This window comes from Bubalus kerabau, chromosome 3, assembly GCF_029407905.1.
Source record: "Bubalus kerabau isolate K-KA32 ecotype Philippines breed swamp buffalo chromosome 3, PCC_UOA_SB_1v2, whole genome shotgun sequence".
Lineage (NCBI taxonomy): Eukaryota > Metazoa > Chordata > Mammalia > Artiodactyla > Bovidae > Bubalus > Bubalus kerabau.
The window spans coordinates 23,537,193-23,560,034 of NC_073626.1; the positions used below are offsets into that span (position 1 = coordinate 23,537,193).

At 43.8% G+C, this 22,842-nt stretch overlaps 1 protein-coding gene across 4 annotated transcripts in view; it reads left to right on the forward strand.

Moving 5' to 3' along the window:
• The window catches only part of LOC129645663 (ubiquitin D-like), a 33,182-nt gene extending 11,028 nt beyond the window's left edge, over positions 1 to 22,154 (forward strand). Inside the window, exons 2-4 of one of the 4 annotated variants that reach the window (XM_055570976.1) lie at positions 3,101 to 3,415; positions 12,777 to 12,893; positions 21,232 to 22,154. In XM_055570976.1, the coding sequence (XP_055426951.1) occupies positions 3,131 to 3,415; positions 12,777 to 12,893; positions 21,232 to 21,765 (936 nt within the window). In that variant the 5' untranslated portion in view covers positions 3,101 to 3,130 and the 3' untranslated portion in view covers positions 21,766 to 22,154. The other 3 variants (XM_055570977.1, XR_008711466.1, XM_055570978.1) reach the window with 3 other exon arrangements.
• Positions 22,155 to 22,842: the final 688 nt, after the last annotated feature.

Below are 22,842 nucleotides of genomic sequence, written 5' to 3' on the forward strand. Positions count from 1 at the left end.
AGAGTGAGACTTCAGGAAAGAAATGTCTGTTGCATCTAGATTGGGAAGATATTTTTGAATGAAGACTGAAAGAGGTCCTCTGAGGTATTCCAGTGACAAGATAGGGATTAGTTGAGTTCAGTTCAGTCGCTCAGTCCTGTCCAACTCTTTGCAACCCCATGGACTGCACCACGCCAGGCCTCCCTGTCCATCACCAACTGCTGGAGCCTACTCAAACTCTTGTCCATTGAGTTGGTGGTGCTGTTCAACCATCTCATCCTCTGTGGTCCCCTTCTCCTCCTGCCTCAATCTCTCCCAGCATCAGGGTATTTTCCAATGAGTCACTTCGTCGCATCAGGTGGCCAAAATATTGGAGTTTCAGCTTCAACATCAGTCCTTCCAATGAATATTCAGGGATGATTTCCTTTAGGATGGACTGGTTGGATCTCTTTGCAGTTCAAGGGACTCTCAAGAGTCTTCTCCAACACCACAGTTCAAAAGCATCAATTCTTTGGTGCTCAACTTTCTTTATAGTCCAACTCTCACATCCATACATGACTACTGGAAAAACCATAGCTTTCACTTGATGGACCTTTATTGGCAAAGTAATGTCTCTGCTTTTTAATATGGTGTCTAGGTTGGTCATAGCTTTTCTTCCAAGGAGCAAGGGTCTTTTAATTTCATGGCGGCAGTCACCATCTGCAGTGAGTTTGGAGCCCCCCAAAATAAACTTTCTCACTCTTTCCATTGTTTCCCCATCTACTTGCCAGGTAGTGAATGGACCAGATGCCATGATCTTAGTTTTCTGAATGTTGAGCTTTAAGCCAACTTTTTCACTCTCCTCTTTCACTTTCAACAGGACGCTTTTTAGTTCCTCTTCACTTTCTGCCATAAGGGTGGTCTCATCTGCATATCTGAGGTTATTGATATTTCTTCCAGCAATCTTGATTCCAGCTTATGCTTCATCTAGCCCAGCATTTTGCATGATGTACTCTGCATATAAGTTAAATAAGCAGGGTGACAATATACAGCTTTGACGTACTCCTTTCCCTATTTGGATCCAGTCTGTTGTTCCACGTCCAGTTCTGCCTGTTGTTTCTTGACCTCCATACAGATTTCTCAGGAGGCAGGTCAGGTGGTCTGGAATTCCCATCTCTTTCAGAATTTTCCACAGTTTGTTGTGGTCCACACAGTCAAAGGCTTTGGCAGAGTCAATAAAGCAGAAGTAGATGTTTTTCTGGAACTCACTTGCTTTTTTGATCATCCAGTGGATGTTGGCAATTTGATCTCTGGTTCCTCTGCCTTTTCTAAATCCAGCTTGAACATCTGGAAGTTCACAGTTCATGTATGTTGAAGCCTGGCTTGGAGGATTTTACATTACTTTGCTAGCGTGTGAGATGAGTGCAATTGTGTGGTAGTTTGAACATTCTCTGGCATTGCCTTTCTTTGGGATTGGAATGAAAACTGACCTTTCCCAGTCCTGTGGCCACTGCTGTGTTTTCCAAATTTGCTGGCATATTGAGTGCAGCACATTCACAACGTCATCTTTTAGGATTTGAAAAAGCTCAACTGGAATTCCATCACCTCCACTAGCTTTGTTCATAGTGATGCTTCCTAAGGCCCACCATCAAAGTACTGCTGCCTCATAAAAAGAGTTTGGAGTGTTCTGCCCTCTTCAATTTGAGGGAAGGTTTTGAGAAGAATTGGTTTTAATTCGTCTTTAAAATTTTAGTGCCATTCATTTCAAAACAATGTACTCCCGAGCTTTTCCTTATTGGGAGGCTTTTGATTACTGATTCAATTGCCTTCCTTGTTATTGGTCTGCTCAGATTTTCCAATTCATCATGATTTCAGACATAGTAGGTTGTATTATGTTGCTAGCAATTTATCCATTTCTACTATGTTATAAATTTGTTGGCATATAATTGTCCACATTCAGGCAACACAGGAGTAAGCATCCCCATGTTCAGAATATTGAAGTAAGACTTAGATATACTCCCTACTTTCTGTGAGTGGAATCTTTATTTGACTAGGAGGAGATTATATTCTATACTAGGTGATATTAAAACATAGGAAATATTAAAAAGAATACATTTGAATCAGTTCTAATGAGGTGGATGAAACTGGAGCCTATTATACAGAGTAAAGTAAGCCAGAAAGAAAAATACCAATACAGTATACTAACGCATATATATGGAATTTAGAAAGATGGTAACAATAACCCTGTATGCGAGACAGCAAAAGAGACACAGATGTATAGAACAGTCTTTTGGACTCTGTGGGAGAGGGAGAGGGTGGGATGATTTGGGAGAATGGCATTGAAACATGTATAATATCATATAAGAAACGAGTCGCCAGTCCAGGTTCAATGCAGGATACAGGATGCTTGGGGCTGGTGCACTGGGATGACCCAGAGGGATGGTATGGAGAGGGAGGTGGGAGGGGGGGATTCAGGATGGGGAACACGTGTATACCTGTGGCGGATTCATGTTGATGTATGGCAAAACCAATACAATATTGAAAAGTAATTAACCTCCAATTAAATAAATTTAAATTTAAAAAAAAAAACATAGGAAATAAAGGTGAATGAGAGATATTGAACATACCATCACCAGAATATGTAGGTTGTTACTATATAGCATTGGGACATTAAAAGGAAACTTACAGCACAGAGAATATGTGTCCTAACCAGGATCGCCTTCTCACATAACCATGGAAGACAGCCCTGTCAGTATTACACTAGGCTGTCAAGTGCTGGAAACTCTCTTTGGGAGTTGTTTGGAATGTCAAGAACATCTTTGGATGCTTGGTAGCTGTATATACTTTTGACACTTGACAAAGTTTATCTAAACAAGAAACAGGTAAATAAGGTAGGAAATCATTAATAACATTTTAAGATGGGTGAGAGATATGGTCATAAAGGAATATCACTGCTTTTCTGACATTATAACTTTGAAAATTCAGAAAAAGAAGCACCACAGATGGAAGGGACAGAAAGTGTTGTAAAGAAAGTGGAGAACCAGACTGACAGTGAAAGGTGGGAGCAATTAAGGCAGTGGCACAAAGGATGTAAAAGGGGGCAGGCATTCTAAGTAACAGTCTCCTGGCCTTTGTTGTCCAGGTGAATGTCCTTTGTGAGACAGTGGGATGCATGACCTTCAAAGTCAACTTGAGACAAAGAACAAAGGAGATCAGTGAACAAGTGTGGTATAAGACCAAGGTTCCCATGCAGGACCAGGTCCTCCAGCTGGGCTCAAAGACCCTAAAGTCCCAGAGAACTCTGTCATCGTATGGCATCGACAAGGAGACAACCATCCACTTCACCCTGAAGGTGGTGAAGCCCACTGATGAGCAGCTGCCCTTGGTTTTGGTGGAGCCTGGTGATGAGGAGCAGAGGCACGACCTCCAGGTACGAAGGTCCAGCTCAGTGGCCCAGGTGAGACAGGTGTTTCAGACTCAGAGAGCTGTAACGCCTAAGAAACTGATTGTGGCTTGTTGAAAATGGGTTTTATTGATTGAACTCGAAGCGCAGTACGAAGACTCGTGCCTGAACCCATGTCAAGGGACTTTTTGCCCATGTTTCATTCTAAGAGCTCTATGCATAAACGCATTACAAGAGAATCTTTACTCAATTCCATGTGAATTATTGTGAATGGGAATGAGATAGAGATCCTTTTTCATTTTTCAGCATGCAGATACCCAGTTTTCCCAACAAAATTTACTAAAAATTCTATCTTTCCCCATTGAGCATTCTTGGCTCCCTTGGGAAATATGAGTTAACTCCATTTGCATGGGCTTATGGAGAAGGAGATGGCAACCAACTCCAGTGATCTTGCCTGGAGAATCCCAGGGACAGAGGAGCCTGATGCGCTGCCGTCTATGGGGTCACACAGAGTCGGACACGACTGAAGCAACTTAGCAGCAGCAGCAGCATGGGCTTAAATCTGACCTCTCAGTTCTGGTCCACTGGTCTATATGTCTGTTTTTCATCCAAGTACCAAACTTTTTTCAATAGGATAGCTTTGTCTCATAGTTTGATATACTGATGAAAGTGAAAGAGGTAAGTGAAAAAGTTGGCTTAAAACTCAACATTCAGAAAACTAAGATCATGGCATCCGGTCCCATCACTTCATGGCAAATAGTGGAAACAGTGTCAGACTTTATTTTGGGGGGCTCCAAAATCATTGCAGATGGTGATTACAGCCATGAAATTAAAAGACGCTTACTCCTTGGAAGGATAGTTATGACCAACCTAGATAGCATATTCAAAAGCAGAGACATTACTTTGCCAACAAAGGTCCATCTAGTCAAGGCTATGGTTTTTCCAGTAGTCATGTATGGATGTGAGAGTTGGACTGTGAAGAAAGCTGAGAGCTGAAGAATTGATGCTTTTGAACTGTGGTGTTGGAGAAGACTCTTGAGAGTCCCTTGGACTGCAAGGAGATCCAACCAGTCCATCCTAAAGGAAATCATCCCTGAATATTCATTGGAAGGACTGATGCTGAAGCTGAAACTCCAATATTTTGGCCACCTGATGTGAAGAACTGACTCATTGGAAAAGACCCTGATGCTGGGAAAGATTGAAAGCAGGAGGAGAAGGGGATGACAGAGGATGAGATGGTTGGATGGCATCATCGACTTGATGGACATGAATTTGAGCAGGCTCTGGGAGTTGGTGATGGACAGGGAAGCCTGGCACACTGTAGTCCATGAGGTCACAAAGAGTCAGACACGACTGAGCGACTGAACTGGACTAAACTGAACTGAACTGAAGTACTCAAGAAATTTTGCTTCCTATTTTTACTCAATTATTCATTCATTAATTCATTCATTAATGCATTTGGTAACTAATCTAGTTAGTAAATACATCCTGTGCCCGAAAACATGCCAAGAAAGTGCTGAAGGTATAGGGTAATGCAGACATAGTCATGACCCTCAAGTTTTCCATTGTTGACTAAATGTAAAGGACAAGTAAGCAGATGAACTTATCGCTGGAGAGCATTGCAGAGGGGCTGGAAAAGGACAGGAGATGAGGATATAAACCAAGAGAGGGTGGAGGAGTGTCAGGGAGGACTTCCAGGAGGAGATGCTGGTCACATTGCATATTCTAATAAATCCAAGGTGTTGAGGGTAGAGCCGTTGGGAAAGGTGTGCTCAGTTTCAAGGTGGCAGAGCACCAGGAAAGTTCAAGGACACACAGGGAAGTCCATGGAACCATGCATGGAAGCAGCTAGATCCACAGATCTGCAGCTCAGGGCGGGGCTGTGGATAGATATCTCAGGGATATTGGCACACAGATATCATTGCTGGCAAATGACATTTCTGGGCTCAGCATCCTGGAGATTCTGACCAAGGTTCCTTGCTTCCCCTGAGAATGCAGACATAGGCATCAACATGGCATAGGTCCCTGGAGCCAGAAGGGCAAGACAGAAAGCCTCTGAGAAGACATGATTTAATTTTAAGCAGCAATGGCACCCCACTCCAGTACTCCTGCCTGGAAAATCCCATGGACGGAGGAGCCAGGTAGGCTGCAGCCCATGGGGTCGCTAAGAGTCGGACACGACTGAGCGATTTCACTTTTACTTTTCACCTTCATGCATTGGAGAAGGAAATGGCAACCCACACCAGTGTTCTTGCCTGGAGAATCCCAGGGACGGGGGAGCCTGATTGGCTTCCATCTATGGGGTCGAACAGAGTCAGACATGACTGAAACGACTTAGCAGCAGCAGCAACCATCCACACTGCCTCTGCTCTTTCCAGAAGTGTCATGAAGAGTTAAGAAATTAAGTGGATGCAAGTAAAGTTTGAAATAGATGGGGAAGCAGTGCAAACAGTGTCAGACTTTATTTGGGGTGGGGCTTCAAAATGACTGCAGATTGTGACTGCAGCCATGAAATTAAAAGATGCTTACTCCTTGGAAGGAAAGTTATGACCAACCTAGATAGCATATTCAAAAGCAGAGACATTACTTTGCCAACAAAGGTCCATCTAGTCAAGGCTATGGTTTTTCCTGTGGTCATGTATGGATGTGAGAGTTGGACTGTGAAGAAGGCTGAGTGCCGAAGAATTGATGGTTTTGAACTGTGGTGTTGGAGAAGACTCTTGAGAGTCCCTTGGACTGCAAGGACATCCAACCAGTCCTTCCTAAAGGAGATGAGTCCTGGATGTTCATTGGAAGGACTAATCCTGAAGCTGAAACTCCAATATTTTGGCCACCTCATGTGAAGAGTTGACTCATTGGAAAAGACCCTTATGCTGGGAGGGAATGGGGGCAGGAGGAGAAGAGGACGACAGAGGATGGGATGCCTGGATGGCATCACCGACTCGATGGACATGAGTTTGGGTAAACTCCAGCAGTTGGTGATGAACAGGGAGGCCTGGAGTGCTGTGATTCATGAGGTCACAAAGACTCAGACATGACTGAGCAACTGAACTGAATGGAAAGTTCAATTGAAAACACTTTATTCCAGGCTGCCCTGTTCCGTCTTCCTTACTCTTTCCTGGCCCATCCCCCATCCCTGTCCTGATGCAGGGTTTACTCTTTACAGATCACCCTCAATCTGATTTGAGCTTTTCTGCCTGGCCACTGGTGAGGTTTCAGAATCCCCCGATCCTATTGGACAGTGCACTCGGGGCACCATTTTGCTGCTGTACTTCAACCAAAGGTCACAATCTTGTTTTTTAAACACAGGGACAGTAAGACCCTGGAGAGCTATCTGAAGAGAGAAAAGGAAGGTCAAGATCTCCACTCGATTCCATCAGGCATTCTTCCCCCTTCACACTCATTCCACGTATTTCAGAATATATGTGTCCCCCAACAAAATACATTCAAATAAGTATTAGGTTTTAGAACATGATTCACTCTCTAGTGAGAGCTTCAAAGAGGAGAACATGACATCTGATTAAGGTTTTCAAAATATTGAAATGAGTTATTGGCTCCCATTCCTTTCATTACACGGACACTTCTGTAAAACCATGTTCTCCAGGATGGAAAGACCTAGAAAGGACCACCAAGTGTTCAAAGTCTTCAAGACACTTAGGGTCCAGGGCTACATAGAAGTCAGGATTGGGAGTGGTGGGTGGTTAAGTGCAGAACAATTTCCAACACAAAAGGGTCTCTCATATTAGGAACAAGGAGGACAATGGATTGGCTGAGAGGAGACATGCTTGTTAGATGACATTTCTGCTTACAGAATCCACTGTAGAGAAAGTGACAGTAAATTCTCTAGCACTTGCAAGAACAAAGGGTCCAGGAAAGCCTGACACACACACAGCAGGCAGATAGGGGAATTCCAACTTAGCTGCTTCTGAGAGAGTCAGTTCCTAGGCAGGTTGATAGGGAGTCTAGGGGTCCCCAAGGAGAGAGGGGTCTGGAATTCTCAAGGAGGAAGAAAGGACAAACTTTTTTTCTTTCTCCACATTCCTTAGGATTATATAACAATAATGTATCCTGCCTAAGGACAGTCTTTGGATTCAACCTTCTGTTATCTTAAAATTATAGGAGTAGACCTGGTCTTTACAAGGGTGTATCTTGCCTGAGGACAGTGTTATCTTAAAATGTAAATTATGGGAGTAGGTCTGATGAGGTCTTTACACCCTCCAGACATTCTTTGGATTATATAACCTCATTGTTAACACTAGCAAGCGGGTACTCTTTCTGCCCCCTTCTGATGCCTATGTCAGAAGCTTTTTCTATCTCCTTTATACTTTAATAAAACTTTATTACACAAAAGCTCTGAGCGATCAAGCCTCGTCTCTGGCCCCGGATAGAATTCTTCTCCTCCGGGGGCCAAGAATCCCTGTGTATTCACGTGATTCAACAACAACCTTTCACTTCTATAAACAGGAGGCCAGCTCCTTTGCTCTCTCTCCCATATCTACTCTCTTGATCACAGAGATGGCTGCCTCCCCTAGTGTAAGTTGGGATTTGATACTGTGGAGGGGAAAGAGAGAGGACCTCCGAGACATAACGGAGCTCTCAGGGGTGCCTGAAGGACAGTGCTGTGGAGACTTTCCCCCTAACCATCATTATATAAGAATTCCCAGGTGCATTTTGATTGAGTTTGCTTGGCATTTCTGAAGCAGTATTCCTGATCCCAAAGAAGTTTTACAACCTCTTTCATGGGCATTTATGAAAGAGATGGGAAAGAGACGTCTGCTGCAGGGAGTCCCAGAGGGGACAGTGACAAGCCCCGAGACCACCCTGTCAGCTAGGGCCACGCTGGGAGGCTGTTGATATCTGAGACATTTGCTTTAAAACCTGCCAAAATCTCCACAGCATGATCTTTGACCTTGGCTGATTCTCTGGATTTGTTAGAGAGGCAAAGGAAAAGAGATCTTTTTGCCTCTGAAAAAGTTTATTGTGACACTGATGGAAAAATGTCAGTTGGACGCTGTGGTAAAAAACAAAGAAGAGTCAGATCCCAGGAAGAACCTGTGGTCAGCAAGCGACATTGGGGCGTTTAGAACTCCCCTTCTCCCGGACTTGGGCTGGGAGGTAATTTCACATAAGAAGGGAGGAGAGGAAAGAGAGATCAAAGTCCAGATCTGTTAATCTCATTCCTTGAAGAGACACCATTTCTCGGAACCCAGATCCTGTGTAAGCTGGAGATTCCCAGCCCCAGCGGGCAGTTTCTCTACTGCGCTGTGGAATTGCCTTACAGTGTTATCTCTTGTCACTCACGGTTCTGGGAGAGCAGTTCTTCTCTACCTTTGCACCAGGGTGCAATCTTCCTCCAGGCCCTGAGTCCTGCACTCACGGACTCTTTGTTCCCCACACCCAATGGAGACATAGATTTTTCCAGGCAGGGCACACCACCCAGGCATGCTCCGGCCCACATAGAGACCTCCCAAACGCTTCTTCCTTTCATTCATCCTAAGGCTCCACTCATCCCCTACTTTCCTTTCTCTCTATTCCTTCCTTCAACTTGTACCTGTGCTGTAATAAAAAACCATGCACGTGTACACACACCTCACTTTTCTTTCCACTGAGGCACAACAGAAGACAAGGAATGCAGAAATGGAGGTTCACATCTGAACACTTGCTTACCAGCTACTACTAATAGGACTTTCGCTTATCAACAAAAATACTAATACCTACCTCACTAGAATGCTAAAATTTTAATGAAGTATCATTTAATAATATCTTGTGCAGCTTCTGAAATATAGTAAGTACTAGGTAAATGTTATTTCTCACTTTTTATTCACTTCCTTATTCATGCATTTCATAATTCATTCATGCATTTACTAAATATTTGTTTATTTAGTGTGCCAGACAGCATGCCTGAGGAGTGCTAAAAATGCAAGACAATTAAGACACAATTATGAAGGACTTCCCTGGTGGTCCAGCCATTAAAATGCCCTGATTCCAGTGCAGAGGCCCCAGGTTAGATCCGTGGTCAGGGAACTGTGGTCTCATTTGCTACATGGTGCAGCCAAAAACAAAAAGAGAGACATAATTATGACCTTCAATATTCCTACTGTTGACTGAGGGTGAAGGGCAAGTAAACTGATGAACTTGTGGCTGGAGAAATGGTCTCTTGAGAGGTTTGTAGAGGAAGTATAAAAGGACTGAAGATGGGTGTGTAACCCTGAATACTATGGCATAGGATGCAAGAGACTCAGGAGGCCTTCCTGGAGGAGATGCTGCTTACGTTGCATATTCTAGTACATCCACAGTGTTGCGGATACAGTGGGATGGAACGATGTGCTCAATGACTCACTGACAGAGAGAGCCTGGCATGTTTAAGGACACACAGGGAGTCCAGGGAACCATGAACGGGAGCAGCTAGACCTACAGATCTGCAACTCAGGGCTGACTGTGGATACAGATCTGAGGGGTATCAACAGACAAATATCATCCCTGGGAAATGTCATTCCTGGGCTCTCCCTCTCTCTCCCTCTGGGAGCCTCTGGCGAAGGTTCCCTGCTTCCCCAGAGAATGCAGATATTGGCACCAGGATGGTGCTTGTACGATAGACTTTCCTGGCAGTTGACTCCTGCTCCCACTTCAGGGGCACGGGTTCAATCCCTGGATCCAAGAACTAAGATCCTGCATGCCTTAGGGTGAGAGAAAGCCTGTAAAAGAGAGATTTAATTATAAGATGCTTTAACCATCTACTGTCCCTCTTCTCTTTTTTCAGAAATAACATCAAGACCTAAGAAAGTATTAGATACAAATAAAATTTTGAAGGTGAAAGCAGCTTATTCAACTCTGCTTTGTACAGCTCTCCTTTCTTGCTCCAGACCCATTCCCTCATGCTTATCCTGCTGCAGGGGTTTCACTTTTCCTATTGCCCTCAACCTCATCTGACATTTTCTGCCTGGCCACTGATGACCTTTCAGAGTTCCCAAATCCTATTGAACTGTGGATGCAGGATCAGCACAGGTAAACCTTTTCTACTCTGCAGCAACCAGATATCACAAACTTGTATTCTAAACAGAGAACTTGAAGAATTATCTGAAGAGAGAATAGTAGGTCAAGATTTCCAGTCTATTCCATCAAACGTTCTTTTCCCTTCATACTCATCCTGTGTGTTTAAATAAGTATGTCTACACCACAAAATAATTGAAACAACAATCAGTTTTTTCAGTTTAATAAGCTGTCTAATAAGAGTTTCACATATGTGATTTATGTTAAGTTTGTTAAAATACTGGAATGAGCTCTTGAATCCCAGAACTCTGTGTAGCCACTTCTGTAACCCAAGTACTCCAGGATGGAAACTCCTACAAAAAATGGGATCATCTGATATTTATCAGTGAGTGAAGGTACAGTAAATGACCACTGGAAACACACCAAAGATGACAACTTGCATTTTTACAGACCTTTCACTTGAAAACATTTGAAGCACTTTTAATAAATGCTTTTCTTGAACTGGGATGTGGCGATGTTCTGAAACTTTGGGAAACGAGAGCAATTCATTTGGAATGTTAGGAGATCAGAGTGATCAGGAAAATTCCCTGAGCACTCACAGTTTATGTACTCTCTTTTTGTCCTAATCCATACATATCTGAAGAGCCAGGGAGTAAATAGCTCCTAGTGAGTGTCCAGCAGTAAAGGTGAGGGAGTGGAGGCACTGTGCTGTGAAAGGGATGAGTGATTGTTTTCCCTGTGGAAGGTGGGAGGCAGCATTAGACTGTTGGTTTGGGGTTGTTCTCAAGTAGTGGGTTTGATTTGCAGGTCCACAGACAGCACGGGAAGTGATAGAAAGCTCAAGATCCAGGAATCGAAAGTTCTTTGTAAAGGGCATTTATGAACAAAGATTTCAGAGCCTGGAAGACACTAGGAATTCTCTCCAACCATATCATTTTATAGACCAGAAAACCAACATCCAGGAAGGTGAACAGACTTGCTCAAGTTCATTGAGTGTCAGCCCTGGGACTGGAACTCATGGCTCTTCTTAGTGCAGGGCTATTTATCCTCCAGGTGTGCTTCGGATATTCTGCAGGCTAGCGTCAACAGGCTGCTCCTGGTCACATCACCCACAGCAAATCTCACTGTCTTTTCCTGGGTACCCTTGCTCTCACGAAGGTCCCCAGCTAATGTGGGCGGGTCACTTAAGAGCAGCAGGAAATGACCACAAGTGTTAAAAGTCTTCAGGCCAGTAAGGGTTCAGGGCTGCAGGCTAAACTTTTTCTCAGTTGTTAATCAGAGGAAAATTCTCAACAGAAAAATATCATCCCATGTTTCGAAAAAGGAGGGGAATTGCTTGGGCAGGAGGTATTTTTATTGACTCTCCTATAGCAAAAGTGAAAGTAAATTCAGAAGACCATGCAAGGGCCAAGAGTACAAGGAAGCTTGATAAACACAGCAGGTGGGCAGTGCACTTCCTACTAACCAGCTTGTTTAAACTGGAGGACAAGTCTTTTGCTCTGTCTCTTGATTCTGCTTCTCTGATTGCAGACATGGCCACCCCACACACCGCCTCTGTGAGTTGGGATTTGATACCAGGTTGGGGGAAGTGAGAGGACTTCTGAGACATAAGAGAGTCTCGGGAATGTATGTAGGACAAGCTAGGAGGTGAAGAGGGCATGCTGGAAATGCATCTGGTAGGGGAGGAGATGGGTATTGATACTACTCAATGTGAAGAAAGTTTCCATGAAGAGAACCAGGTCATTTGGCTCCTGAGTTCTCTTGCATCGAGAGCTTACACTGGTCACTGGTAGGGGTACTTGGTAGGAAGTGGGAGTGGGTTTTGTGCTCAGCACCAAAGAATTGATGCTTTTGAACTGTGGTGTTGGAGAAGACTTCTGAGAGTCCCTTGGACTGCAAGGAGTTCCAACCAGTCTATCCTAAAGGAGATCAGTCCTGGGTGTTCTTTGGAAGGACTGATACTGAAGCTGAAACTCCAATATTTTGGCCACATCATGGAAGAGTTGACTCATTGGAAAGATTCTGATGCAGGGAGGGATTGGGGGCAGGAGGAGAAGGGGACGGCAGGCTGGATGGCATCACCAAGTCGATGGACATGAGTGGGTAAACTCTGGTTTTGGTGATGGACAGGGAGGCCTGGCATGCTGTGATTCATGGGATTGCAAAGAGTCGGCCAAAACTGAGCGACTGAACTGACCCATTACAGAGACCGTCACTGACCAATTGGAAGATGGAATGAGCAAGAAACCCTGTTTAGAAAACATCTTCTCATAGTGTTTTTACTTTTATTTTATAATATTAATTTGTTTATTATAGTGACCCTATTTTCAATATTATTTGGCCGTATGTATTTTGGACACGACTGAGCGACTGATCTGATCTAATCTGATCTGATTTCTTATGTTTTTATATCTGACCATTATAGGATGATTATCCAACCATTACAGAGACCTCCGCTAACTCACAGGAAGACAGCATGAGTCAGACTAATGCCGCAACCCTGTATTACCCACAAGGCTCCTCTCGAGATCCAATCGTCCAGGTGAGAATACTGGACTGGGGGGCCATTCCTTTCTCCAGGTGATCTTCCCGACCCAAGGACTGAACCCAGGGTCTCCAGCACTGCAGCCTGACAGCATAATAGGATTTTAATACATGGTAACTATTATCCTTATTTCACATCAGAAAACAGATTTTTTGAGGGTACTATGCAAGGTAAAGACAGACTGGGGTATAAATTTATATCACTTTTCATATATTAATCCTAATCTTAGTCATCTGAAAATGGTTACTACTTCTATTTTATACAGCAAAAAAAGAAGGTAATTGAGATTAAATAATAGGCCCAGGGTCACATGGTTTCTAAATGCTTATCAGGATTTCAACACAAATCTGACTAATTGAAAGGTCCTTCCTTTTTTTGTGAACCAGGCTCTAATATGCTAGGGATAGTGAAAGATAAAAGACAAAGACAAGGCAAAGACTGACCTTTAAGTCTAAATAATTTTATAATCATACTGGAGATAAATAAATGCAAGAGATAACATTCAGGTGTATAGACCACTTGTTCTAGAGATGTAGAGTTATAAAATTAAAATCATCTAATTCTGTGATTACGTAGCCACACACTAGTTCAGACAGGCAAGCCAAAGATGCCAAACTCTGAAAACAGGCACAGAAGGATAAAACTGCACAGACATCTTTACTGCAGGTACACATGAATTTCCAAACACATAGCTCAGACATACGTAGACACATATACAAAGACGAACCCCAAAATTACTCTCAAGATCCGGAACACAACTCTGCCTGAAATAATGTTCTATAATGTGTCCCTACACATGATTTGGTATTCCAGAATGTGCTCTTCATCTGTAGGACCATTTTTTTAAAGTGTGGTATGTACTATGCCCACCTTTGTGTCTTATTCTGTGGCAAGTATATTTAGACCTTCAGTTTCCAGGTGAGAAATTGGTCTCTTGCTCCTGCTCTGGATTCTCCAGGCTTGAAGTGGCCATGGCGGGATGGAAGAAAGGCCAGGTGACACAACTGTTGATTTCTGAAATGGGTGCTTGAGATCAGAGCAGTTACCATAGGGCAGAAGAACTGGGGTGCATGCTTCCTGCTGTTTAGCCGGAGAATGAATAAAATGTCTTGGGAGTATGAAGCTCCCTAAGTCCTGGGAAGCACTGAAATCCTCCCCAAGTCCTGGAAAGCAGAGGTGAGGATGTGGGTTCCTGGAGAACCCTGTAATAAGGTGTAGACAAGGCAAGGGCCTGACCCTTGTGGCAATGGCACATCAGGATGAGCTGGTGGTGGCAGCAAAAACATCCTCCCTGGTTATAAAGGGCAGAGCAGTTGTAGAGAATGAGAAAGGGTGTTGATGAGCCTCTTACTGGAGAGAAAACCAGGGAATCAACTACTCCTGGTGTTTAGGAGAGAAGATGGAGCTCTGGAGACTCTATGACCCTTGCCCTTAATTAGTCCTTTGTATGGAATATTCAGAGTGAGCTCCCCCAGTGTAGCGAAAGGAAAACATTAGAGAGAAAGGCCCTTTTGGGTAGACTGTCCCTGGCAGTGTGTGGAAGCCAGAGGCAGCAGAATTCCTTCTCACATCATTGCTACTCTTAATTTTTAACTGGTTTAAGATTCAATCTCTGCTGAGAGACCTTGGCCAGCTATTTAGCCTCATACTGCTTGGTGTCATCATCTATAATGCATGTGTTGCAACCCTCATCTGTGGGGGATTTTTGTTGGTCTGGTAGCTAAGAGTCCACCAGCCAATGCAGGAGACACAGGTACTATCCCTGATCTGGAAAGTTCACACATTCCCTCTGAGCAACAAAGCCAGTGCCCACAACTACTGTGCCTGTGCTCTAGAACCCGTGCTCAGCAACAAGAGAAGCCACAGCAATGAGAAAACTGCATACCACAACAACAGAAAGCCCATGCACAACAACGTAGACCCAGGGAAGCCAAAATTAAATAAATCTTAAAAAAAAAAAAAAAAAAAAACCTTCCCTGTGGGAGATGTTGTAGATTAAATGACATCATCCTCAGTTTTGACTGCAGGTTTGCCCCCTAACCCTCCTAGCTGCTGTCATCCCCACCTCACCCTCTTGGCTCCCTTTTTTCCTTGAAGGGTTTTGTCCTGACTCACTCTCACTCTCTCCACAGCTACCTCCGTGATTCCTGAGAATTCAGTATCCACGGAGACTGTACTTCTATAGCATCTCCTTTCAGTTTCTTCCTCAGTACGCACCTAGACATTTATCACTGTGCTTCATCTCCCTCATATCTTTACATCTCTCTCTCCAGTTTAGATTCCCTAGGCAGTCATTATAATTACTATTTTTTTTCCACACATACTATCGAGGTTTGTGTTGAAATCCAGCTAAAATCCTAGCCTTTCCTTTCATCTGTTCAGTTGATTGTGGATGAAGAAAAGGCCATAGTTGTGTTGAGAAATTTCACATAGCATTCATGACCACTAACTTCATTTTTATATTCTTGCAGCTTTATTGAGAAGTGATTTTCACTTAACAGCTTGTCAATTTAAAGCATATAATATTATGACTTATATACCTATACATGGCAAAGTGTTTACCACAAGGTTAGCACATTCTTCATCTCATAATCAACATTTTGTATTGTGATGGTGGTGAGAAATTAAAATTCTACTCTCATAGCAACTTTCAAGTACCCAATACAATAATATTAACTATGATCAACACCAGCACTCCCCAACCTTTTTGACACCAGGGACTAGTTTCGTGGAAGAGAATTTTTCCAGGGAACTCGGCCAGGGAGCTGAGAAAGGTGGGGATGGTTTTCATTTCTCCTGCCATTCACTTTCTCTGGGCAACCCATCTCCTAACAGGCCACAGTTTGGTTCCTGTTCATTGCCTGGGGTTGGGGACCACTGGTCAACACACTGAACATTAGATTCCCAGACCTTATCTTTTCATAACTGAGACTTTGTACCTTCAGAACATCCACCTCCACATTTCCTGAAACCCTCAATCCCTGGCAATGTCAAGGGCCTTTTCCTCTGTATTTCATTCTAGGAGCTCTATGCTTAAACGTCTTACATTTTAATCTTTACTCCATTCGACGTTGTGAAGGGGAGTGGGACTGAGATCTGTTTCAGTTTTTCATCATGCAGACATCCCATTTTCCCAACACTATTTATTAAAAGGTCTATCTTCTCCCCATTGAGCATTCCTGGCTCCCTTGTGAAATAGGCATTGACCACATATGCACGGGCTTACATTTGGCCTCTCGTTTCTGTTCCACTGGTCTATATGTCTGTTTTTATCCAAGTACCAAACTACTATCAACAGTATAGCTGCATCTATAGTTTGACGTATAAATACTCAAGAAATGTTTCCTTTTCTACTCACTTATTCATTCATTTATTAACTTATCCATGCATTTGGTACCCAGTTAGTAAGTACATCCTGTGTCCGTCAACATGCCTGGGAAGCGCTGAACATATAGGATAATTCAGAAACAGTCATGACCCTCAAGATTTCCACTGTTCACTAAGGGTAAAGGACAAGCAAGCAGATGACCTTATCGCTGGACAACATGCTCTAGAAGACTTGCAGAGGGTCTGGAAAAGGACAGAAGATGAGCACATAACCCGGGAGTGGGTGGAAGAGAGTCAGAGAGGACTTCCTAGAGGAGATGCTGCTTACATTGCACATTCTGATAAATCCAAGGTGTTGAGGGTAGAGTTGGAGGGAAGGGGGTGCTCAGTGCCCAGGTGGCAGAGAGCCAGGCAAGTTCAAGGATGCACAGGGAAGTCCACAGAACCATGCATGGAAGCAGCTAGATACACTGATCTGCAGCTCAGGGTAGGGGCTGTGGGTAGATATCTCAGAGGTATTGGCACACAAATATCATTCCTGGCAAATGACATTTCTGGGCTCAGCATCCTGGAGATTCTGACCAAGGTTGCCTGCTTCCCCTGAGAATGCAGACATAGGCACCAACATGGCATAGGCCCCTGGAGCCAGAAGGGCAAGACAGAAAAGCTCTGAGAAGACACGATTTAATTTTGAGCAGTTTCAAGCATCCACACTTCCTCTTCTCTTTCCAGAAGTGGCGTGGAGATTTAAGAAATTAAATGAGTGCAAGTAAAGTTTGAAAATAGGCTGCCTTGTTCAGTCTTCCTTACTCTTTCCAGGTCCGTCCCACATCCCTGTCCTGCCGCAGGACTTTCTCTTTCCAGATCACCCTCAACCTAATCTGAGCTTTTTTGCCTAGCCACTGGTGAGGTTTCAGAATCCCCAGATCCTACTGGACAATGGACCTGGGATAGCACTTTGCTGCTGTGTCTCAGTCAAAGCTCACAATCGTGTTTTCTAAACACAGGGAGAGTAAGACCTGGAGAGCTGTCTGAAGGGAGAAAAGGCAGGTCAAGATTTCCACTCGATTCCATCCGGCATTCTTCCCCCTTCACACCAATGTGTTTCAGAATGTATGTCTTCCCCCAAAAAATACACTCAAACAAGTATTAGGTTTTCCAACATGATTCACTCTCCAGTGAGAGCTTCAAAGAGGAGAACATGACATCTGATTAAGGTTTTCAAAATATTGAAATGAGTTCTCGGCTCATGCCAGAGAAAGCCTGGCATGTTCAAGGACACGCAGGGAGTCCAAGGAACCATGCATGGAAGCAGCTAGACCTGCTGCTGCTAAGTCACTTCAGTCATGTCCGATCTGTGCGACCCCATAGACGGCAGCCCACCAGGCACCCCATCCCTGGGATTCTCCAAGCAAGAACACTGGAGTGGGTTGCCATTTCCTTCTCCAATGCATGAAAGTGAAAAGTGAAAGTGAAGTCGTGTCTGACTCTTAGCCACCCCATGGATTTCAGCCCACCAGGCTCCTCCGTCCATGGGATTTTCCAGGCAAGAGTACTGGAGTAGGGTGCCATTGCCTTCTCCGCAGCTAGACCTACAGATCTGCAACTCAGGGCTGGCCGTGGGTACAGATCTGAGGGGTATCAACAGACAAGTATCTGAGGAAATATCATGCCCAGGCTATCCCTCTGGGAGCGTCTGGCAAAGGTTCCCTGCTTCCCCAGAGAATGCAGATATTGGCACCAGGATGGTGCTTGTACGATAGACTTTCCTGGCAGTTGACTCCTGCTCCCACTTCAGGGGCACGGATTCAATCCCTAGTTCCAAGAACTAAGATCCTGCATGCCTTAGGGTGAGAGAAAGCCTGCAAGAGAGAGATTGATTATAAGAAGCTTTAACCATCTACTGTCCCTCTTCTCTTTTTTCAGAAATAACATCAAGACCTAAGAAAGTATTAGGCACAAACAAAAGTTTGAAGGTGATGGCAGCTTATTCAACTCTGCTTTGTACAGCTCTCCTTTCTTGCTCCAGACCCATTCCCTCATGCTTATCCTGCTGCAGGGGTTTCACTTTTCCTATTGCCCTCAACCTCATCTGACATTTTCTGCCTCGCCACTGATGACCTTTCAGAGTTCCCAAATCCTATTGACCTGTGGATGCAGGATCAGCACAGGTAAACCTTTTCTACTCTGCAGCAACCAGATATCACAAACTTGTATTCTAAACAGAGAACTTGGAGAATTATCTGAAGGGAGAATAGTAGGTCAAGATTTCCAGTCTATTCCATCAAACGTTCTTTTCCCTTCATACTCATCCTGTGTGTTTAAATAAGTATGTCTACACCACAAAATAATTGAAACAACAATCAGTTTTTTTCAGTTTAATGAGCTGTCTAATAAGAGTTTCACATATGTGATTTATGTTAAGTTTGTTAAAATACTGGAATGAGCTCTTGAATCCCAGAACTCTGTGTAGCCACTTCTGTAACCCAAGTACTCCAGGATGGAAACTCCTAGAATAAATGGGATCATCTGATATTTATCAGTGAGTGAAGGTACAGTAAATGACCACTGGAAACACACCAAAGATGACAACTTGCATTTTTACAGACCTTTCACTTGAAAACGTTTGAAGCACTTTTAATAAATGCTTTTCTTGAAATGGGATGTGGCGATGTTCTGAGACTTTGGGAAATGAGAGCAATTCATTTGGAATGTTAGGAGATCAGAGTGATCAGGAAAATTCCCTGAGCACTCACAGTTTATGTACTCTCTTTTTGTCCTAATCCATACATATCTGAAGAGCCAGGGAGTAAATAGCTCCTAGTGAGTGTCCAGCAGTAAAGGTGAGGGAGTGGAGGCACTGTGCTGTGAAAGGGATGAGTGATTGTTTTCCCTGTGGAAGGTGGGAGGCAGCGTTGGATTGTTGGTTTGGGGTTGTTCTCAAGTAGTGGGTTTGATTTGCAGGTCCACAGACAGCACGGGAAGTGATAGAAAGCTCAAGATCCAGGAATCGAAAGTTCTTTGTAAAGGGCATTTATGAACAAAGATTTCAGAGCCTGGAAGACACTAGGAATTCTCTCCAACCATATCATTTTATAGACCAGAAAACCAACATCCAGGAAGGTGAACAGACTTGCTCAAGTTCATTGAGTGTCAGCCCTGGGACTGGAACTCATGGCTCTTCTTAGTGCAGGGCTATTTATCCTCCAGGTGTGCTTCGGATATTCTGCAGGCTAGCGTCAACAGGCTGCTCCTGGTCACATCACCCACAGCAAATCTCACTGTCTTTTCCTGGGTACCCTTGCTCTCACGAAGGTCCCCAGCTAATGTGGGCGGGTCACTTAAGAGCAGCAGGAAATGACCACAAGTGTTAAAAGTCTTCAGGCCAGTAAGGGTTCAGGGCTGCAGGCTAAACTTTTTCTCAGTTGTTAATCAGAGAAAAAATTCTCAACAGAAAAATATCATCCCATGTTTCAAAAAAGGAGGGCAAATGGATTGGCTGACCTAAGAAATGCTTGGGCAGGAGGTATTTTTATTGACTCTCCAATAGCAAAAGTGAAAGTAAATTCAGAAGACCATGCAAGAGCCAAGAGTACAAGGAAGCTTGATAAACACAGCAGGTGGGCGGGGCATTTCCTACTAACCAGCTTGTTTAAACTGGAGGACAAGTCTTTTGCTCTGTTTCTTGATTCTGCTCCTCTGATTGCAGATATGGCCACCCCTCACACCGCCTCTATCAGTTGGGATTTGATACCGGGTTGGGGGAAGTGAGAAGACCTCTGAGACATGAAAGAGTCCCAGGAATGGATGAAGGACAAGCTAGGAGGTGAAGGGGGCATGCTGGAAATGCATCTGGAAGGGGAGGAGATGGGTATTGATACCTACTCAATGTGAAGAAAATTTCCATGAAGAGAACCAGGTCGTTTGGCTCCTGAGTTCTCTTGCATCGAGAGCTTACACTGGTCACTGGTAGGGGTACTTGGTAGGAAATGGGAGTGGGTTTTGTGCTCAGCAGCACTGGCAAGACTTAAATTAAAACTATGGAAATATTGTCTTGGTCCCTTTCTCTTTTATCCTGTTCAGGCTTCCAGGGTTCTTAAACCTAAGATTTCTTGTTTTCCCAAAAGAGGAGTTCACAGAATTCATTCATCCTAAGTTGTTAATGCCCTGATACATTACCTTCTGTAACACCATATTCTCTACAAAGAGAACTTGCAATGAGGGCAAAGCTTAGCACCTAAGAGTGAGAGTTCAGTGAATAAATCTCTGTGGCACCTGGACTGGGAAGATATTTTTGAATGGAGCCTGAAAGAAGTCCTCTGAGGCTTTCCTGTGAGAGCACGTGGGTGAGATTCTCTGTGTTCAGATTATTAAAGTAAGATTCAGATGTAGTCCCTACTTTCTGTGAGTGGGGCCCTGATTTGGTTAAAGGAAGAGATCATATTCAATAATGGGTAGATATAAAAACATAGGAAATACATATGGCCAAGTGATACTAAAAATGGGGACACTGTAATAAACGAATTATCATTATTTAAAAAAAAAAAAGTACAAACAGTATAGAGAAGATGTTTCCTAAACAGGGTTTTCATCTAAAATAGTCATAGTCATGGAGGAAGCCCTAGGAATCTGCCATTAGCCTGTCAAATTTTGGAAATTCTCTTTGAGAGGCATTTATAAACTTTGATGTACATTTTTAGATGCTTGGGTTTGAACATTAGACAAACTTTATATGGATAGGAGAAAGGTAAATGAGGTGGGAAATCACTGATAACATTTTGTAGGTGGATAAGAGGTATGATTACAAAAGAATAAGACTGGTTTTCTTACATTATAACTTGGTAATTTCAAAAGAGAAGTTTGAAACAAGGGAAGGACACAGCTTGTTGTAAAGGATCTGGAGCACCAGACTGGCAGTGAAGGGTGGGAGCAATGAAGGAGGGGGCACAAAGAGTGTAGAAGAGGGCAGGCAATCTGGGCAACTCTCTCTTGGCCTTTTTTTGTCCAGGTGACTGTCCATTCTGAGAAATGGAGACCAATGACCTTCACTGCCCATCTGGGAGACAGAGTGAACAAGATCAAGGAACATGTCCAGTCTAAGACCAAGGTTCCCATGCCGGATCAGGTCCTGCAGCTGGGCTCGAAGACCCTAAAGCCGCAGAGAACTCTGTCATCGTATGGCATCGATAAGGAGACGACCATCTACCTCACCCTGAAGGTGGTGAAGCCCAGTGATGAGGAGCTGCCGTTGGTTTTGGTAGAGCCTGGTGAAGAGGGGCAGAGGCATGAGCTCCACGTGCGAAGGTCCACCTCAGTGACCCAAGTGAAGGAGATGATCAAGATGAAGACCGCTATACCCCCTAAGAATCAGATTGTGAACTGCAATGGAAAGAAACTGGAAGATGGGAAGATCATGGGAGATTATGGCATCAAAAAGGGCCATTTACTCTTCCTGACATACCCCTGCATTGGCGGGGGACACTCTGTGAAAGAAATGGTAGGAGAAGCAAAAGATTGGGGATGGACTGGGGAGGAAGACTAGAACATTTCTAACCGGTTGATTCCTTCATTCTAGCATGATTGAATAATTGGCAAAATTACGTATATTGGGGATGTTAGAATATATTAGAATTTGAAGGCCTATTAGAGATGACATTCAAAGACAGTTGCAGTTTCATCCTGTCTTGGTTCTGTCTGATTCATAGAAAAACTCCTATTTCCTTTCCCAGTCAACAAGATAGAACACTATAGGTTGTGACCCATGTTCTTCTAATTACTGTGTTGCATCTATATTTAGCTCAGTGTTTCTTCTCTCATATGACTCAATAATCATTGAGTCAAACTGACACTCTGCCTGTAGACAAAAGTGAAATGACTTATTACGAAGTGATTTATTTACTGTGACATAATGTTAATAAATAATTTAAACTACTTCCCCTCTCCTTATTTAAAGCTGTTTGTTATGAAGCGAAACTTGGCACCATGGCCCTTCTTACTCTCTCTTTCCCACACCCCATTAAACCACTCTTATTTCTGGGGATGATGGTGGTCATGGCAAGATATTCACCTTGGGGATCTAGAAATTTTATGCCTCTAGTGAGGGCTCCTTGGGAATAGATATTCTTTAGGTGGGAACAAACCTTCAGAAAAGTGAGTGAGCATTAGAGCAGTCTCTGGCCTGCCTGCCTGAGGCTCTGCCAGGACTTCTCTGCTGGGGGTGGGGGTTGATTTCTGGGTTGACCCCGACACGCTGCCCACAGTCTGGCTAGTGGAGCTTGTCCCTCTCCGTGTCCTCCATCTCCTTCCCTTCCTTTCTTCCTCCATCTAATTTCTCCCTCGTGATCACCTGTATGTTTTCTCACAGCCTGAAACATGTCCTTCTTTCCCACTAGTCTCCTCTTCTTTATAACTGTCTCAAGAACCACCTCTGGTAGAAGCGTTTATGAACGTAACCCCACTCAGCACAAAGCACACTTACAGGTGTTGCTCATTACAATGATGAGTCAAGCGCTCTGGGGTGGGCACTATTTAACTTGGTAGGAGGGCGTTTGGTTGTACTGATGCCCTGTGATGAGACCAGAGCTTTTCTTTTTTTTTTGGATGGAATCTCCTACAGGGC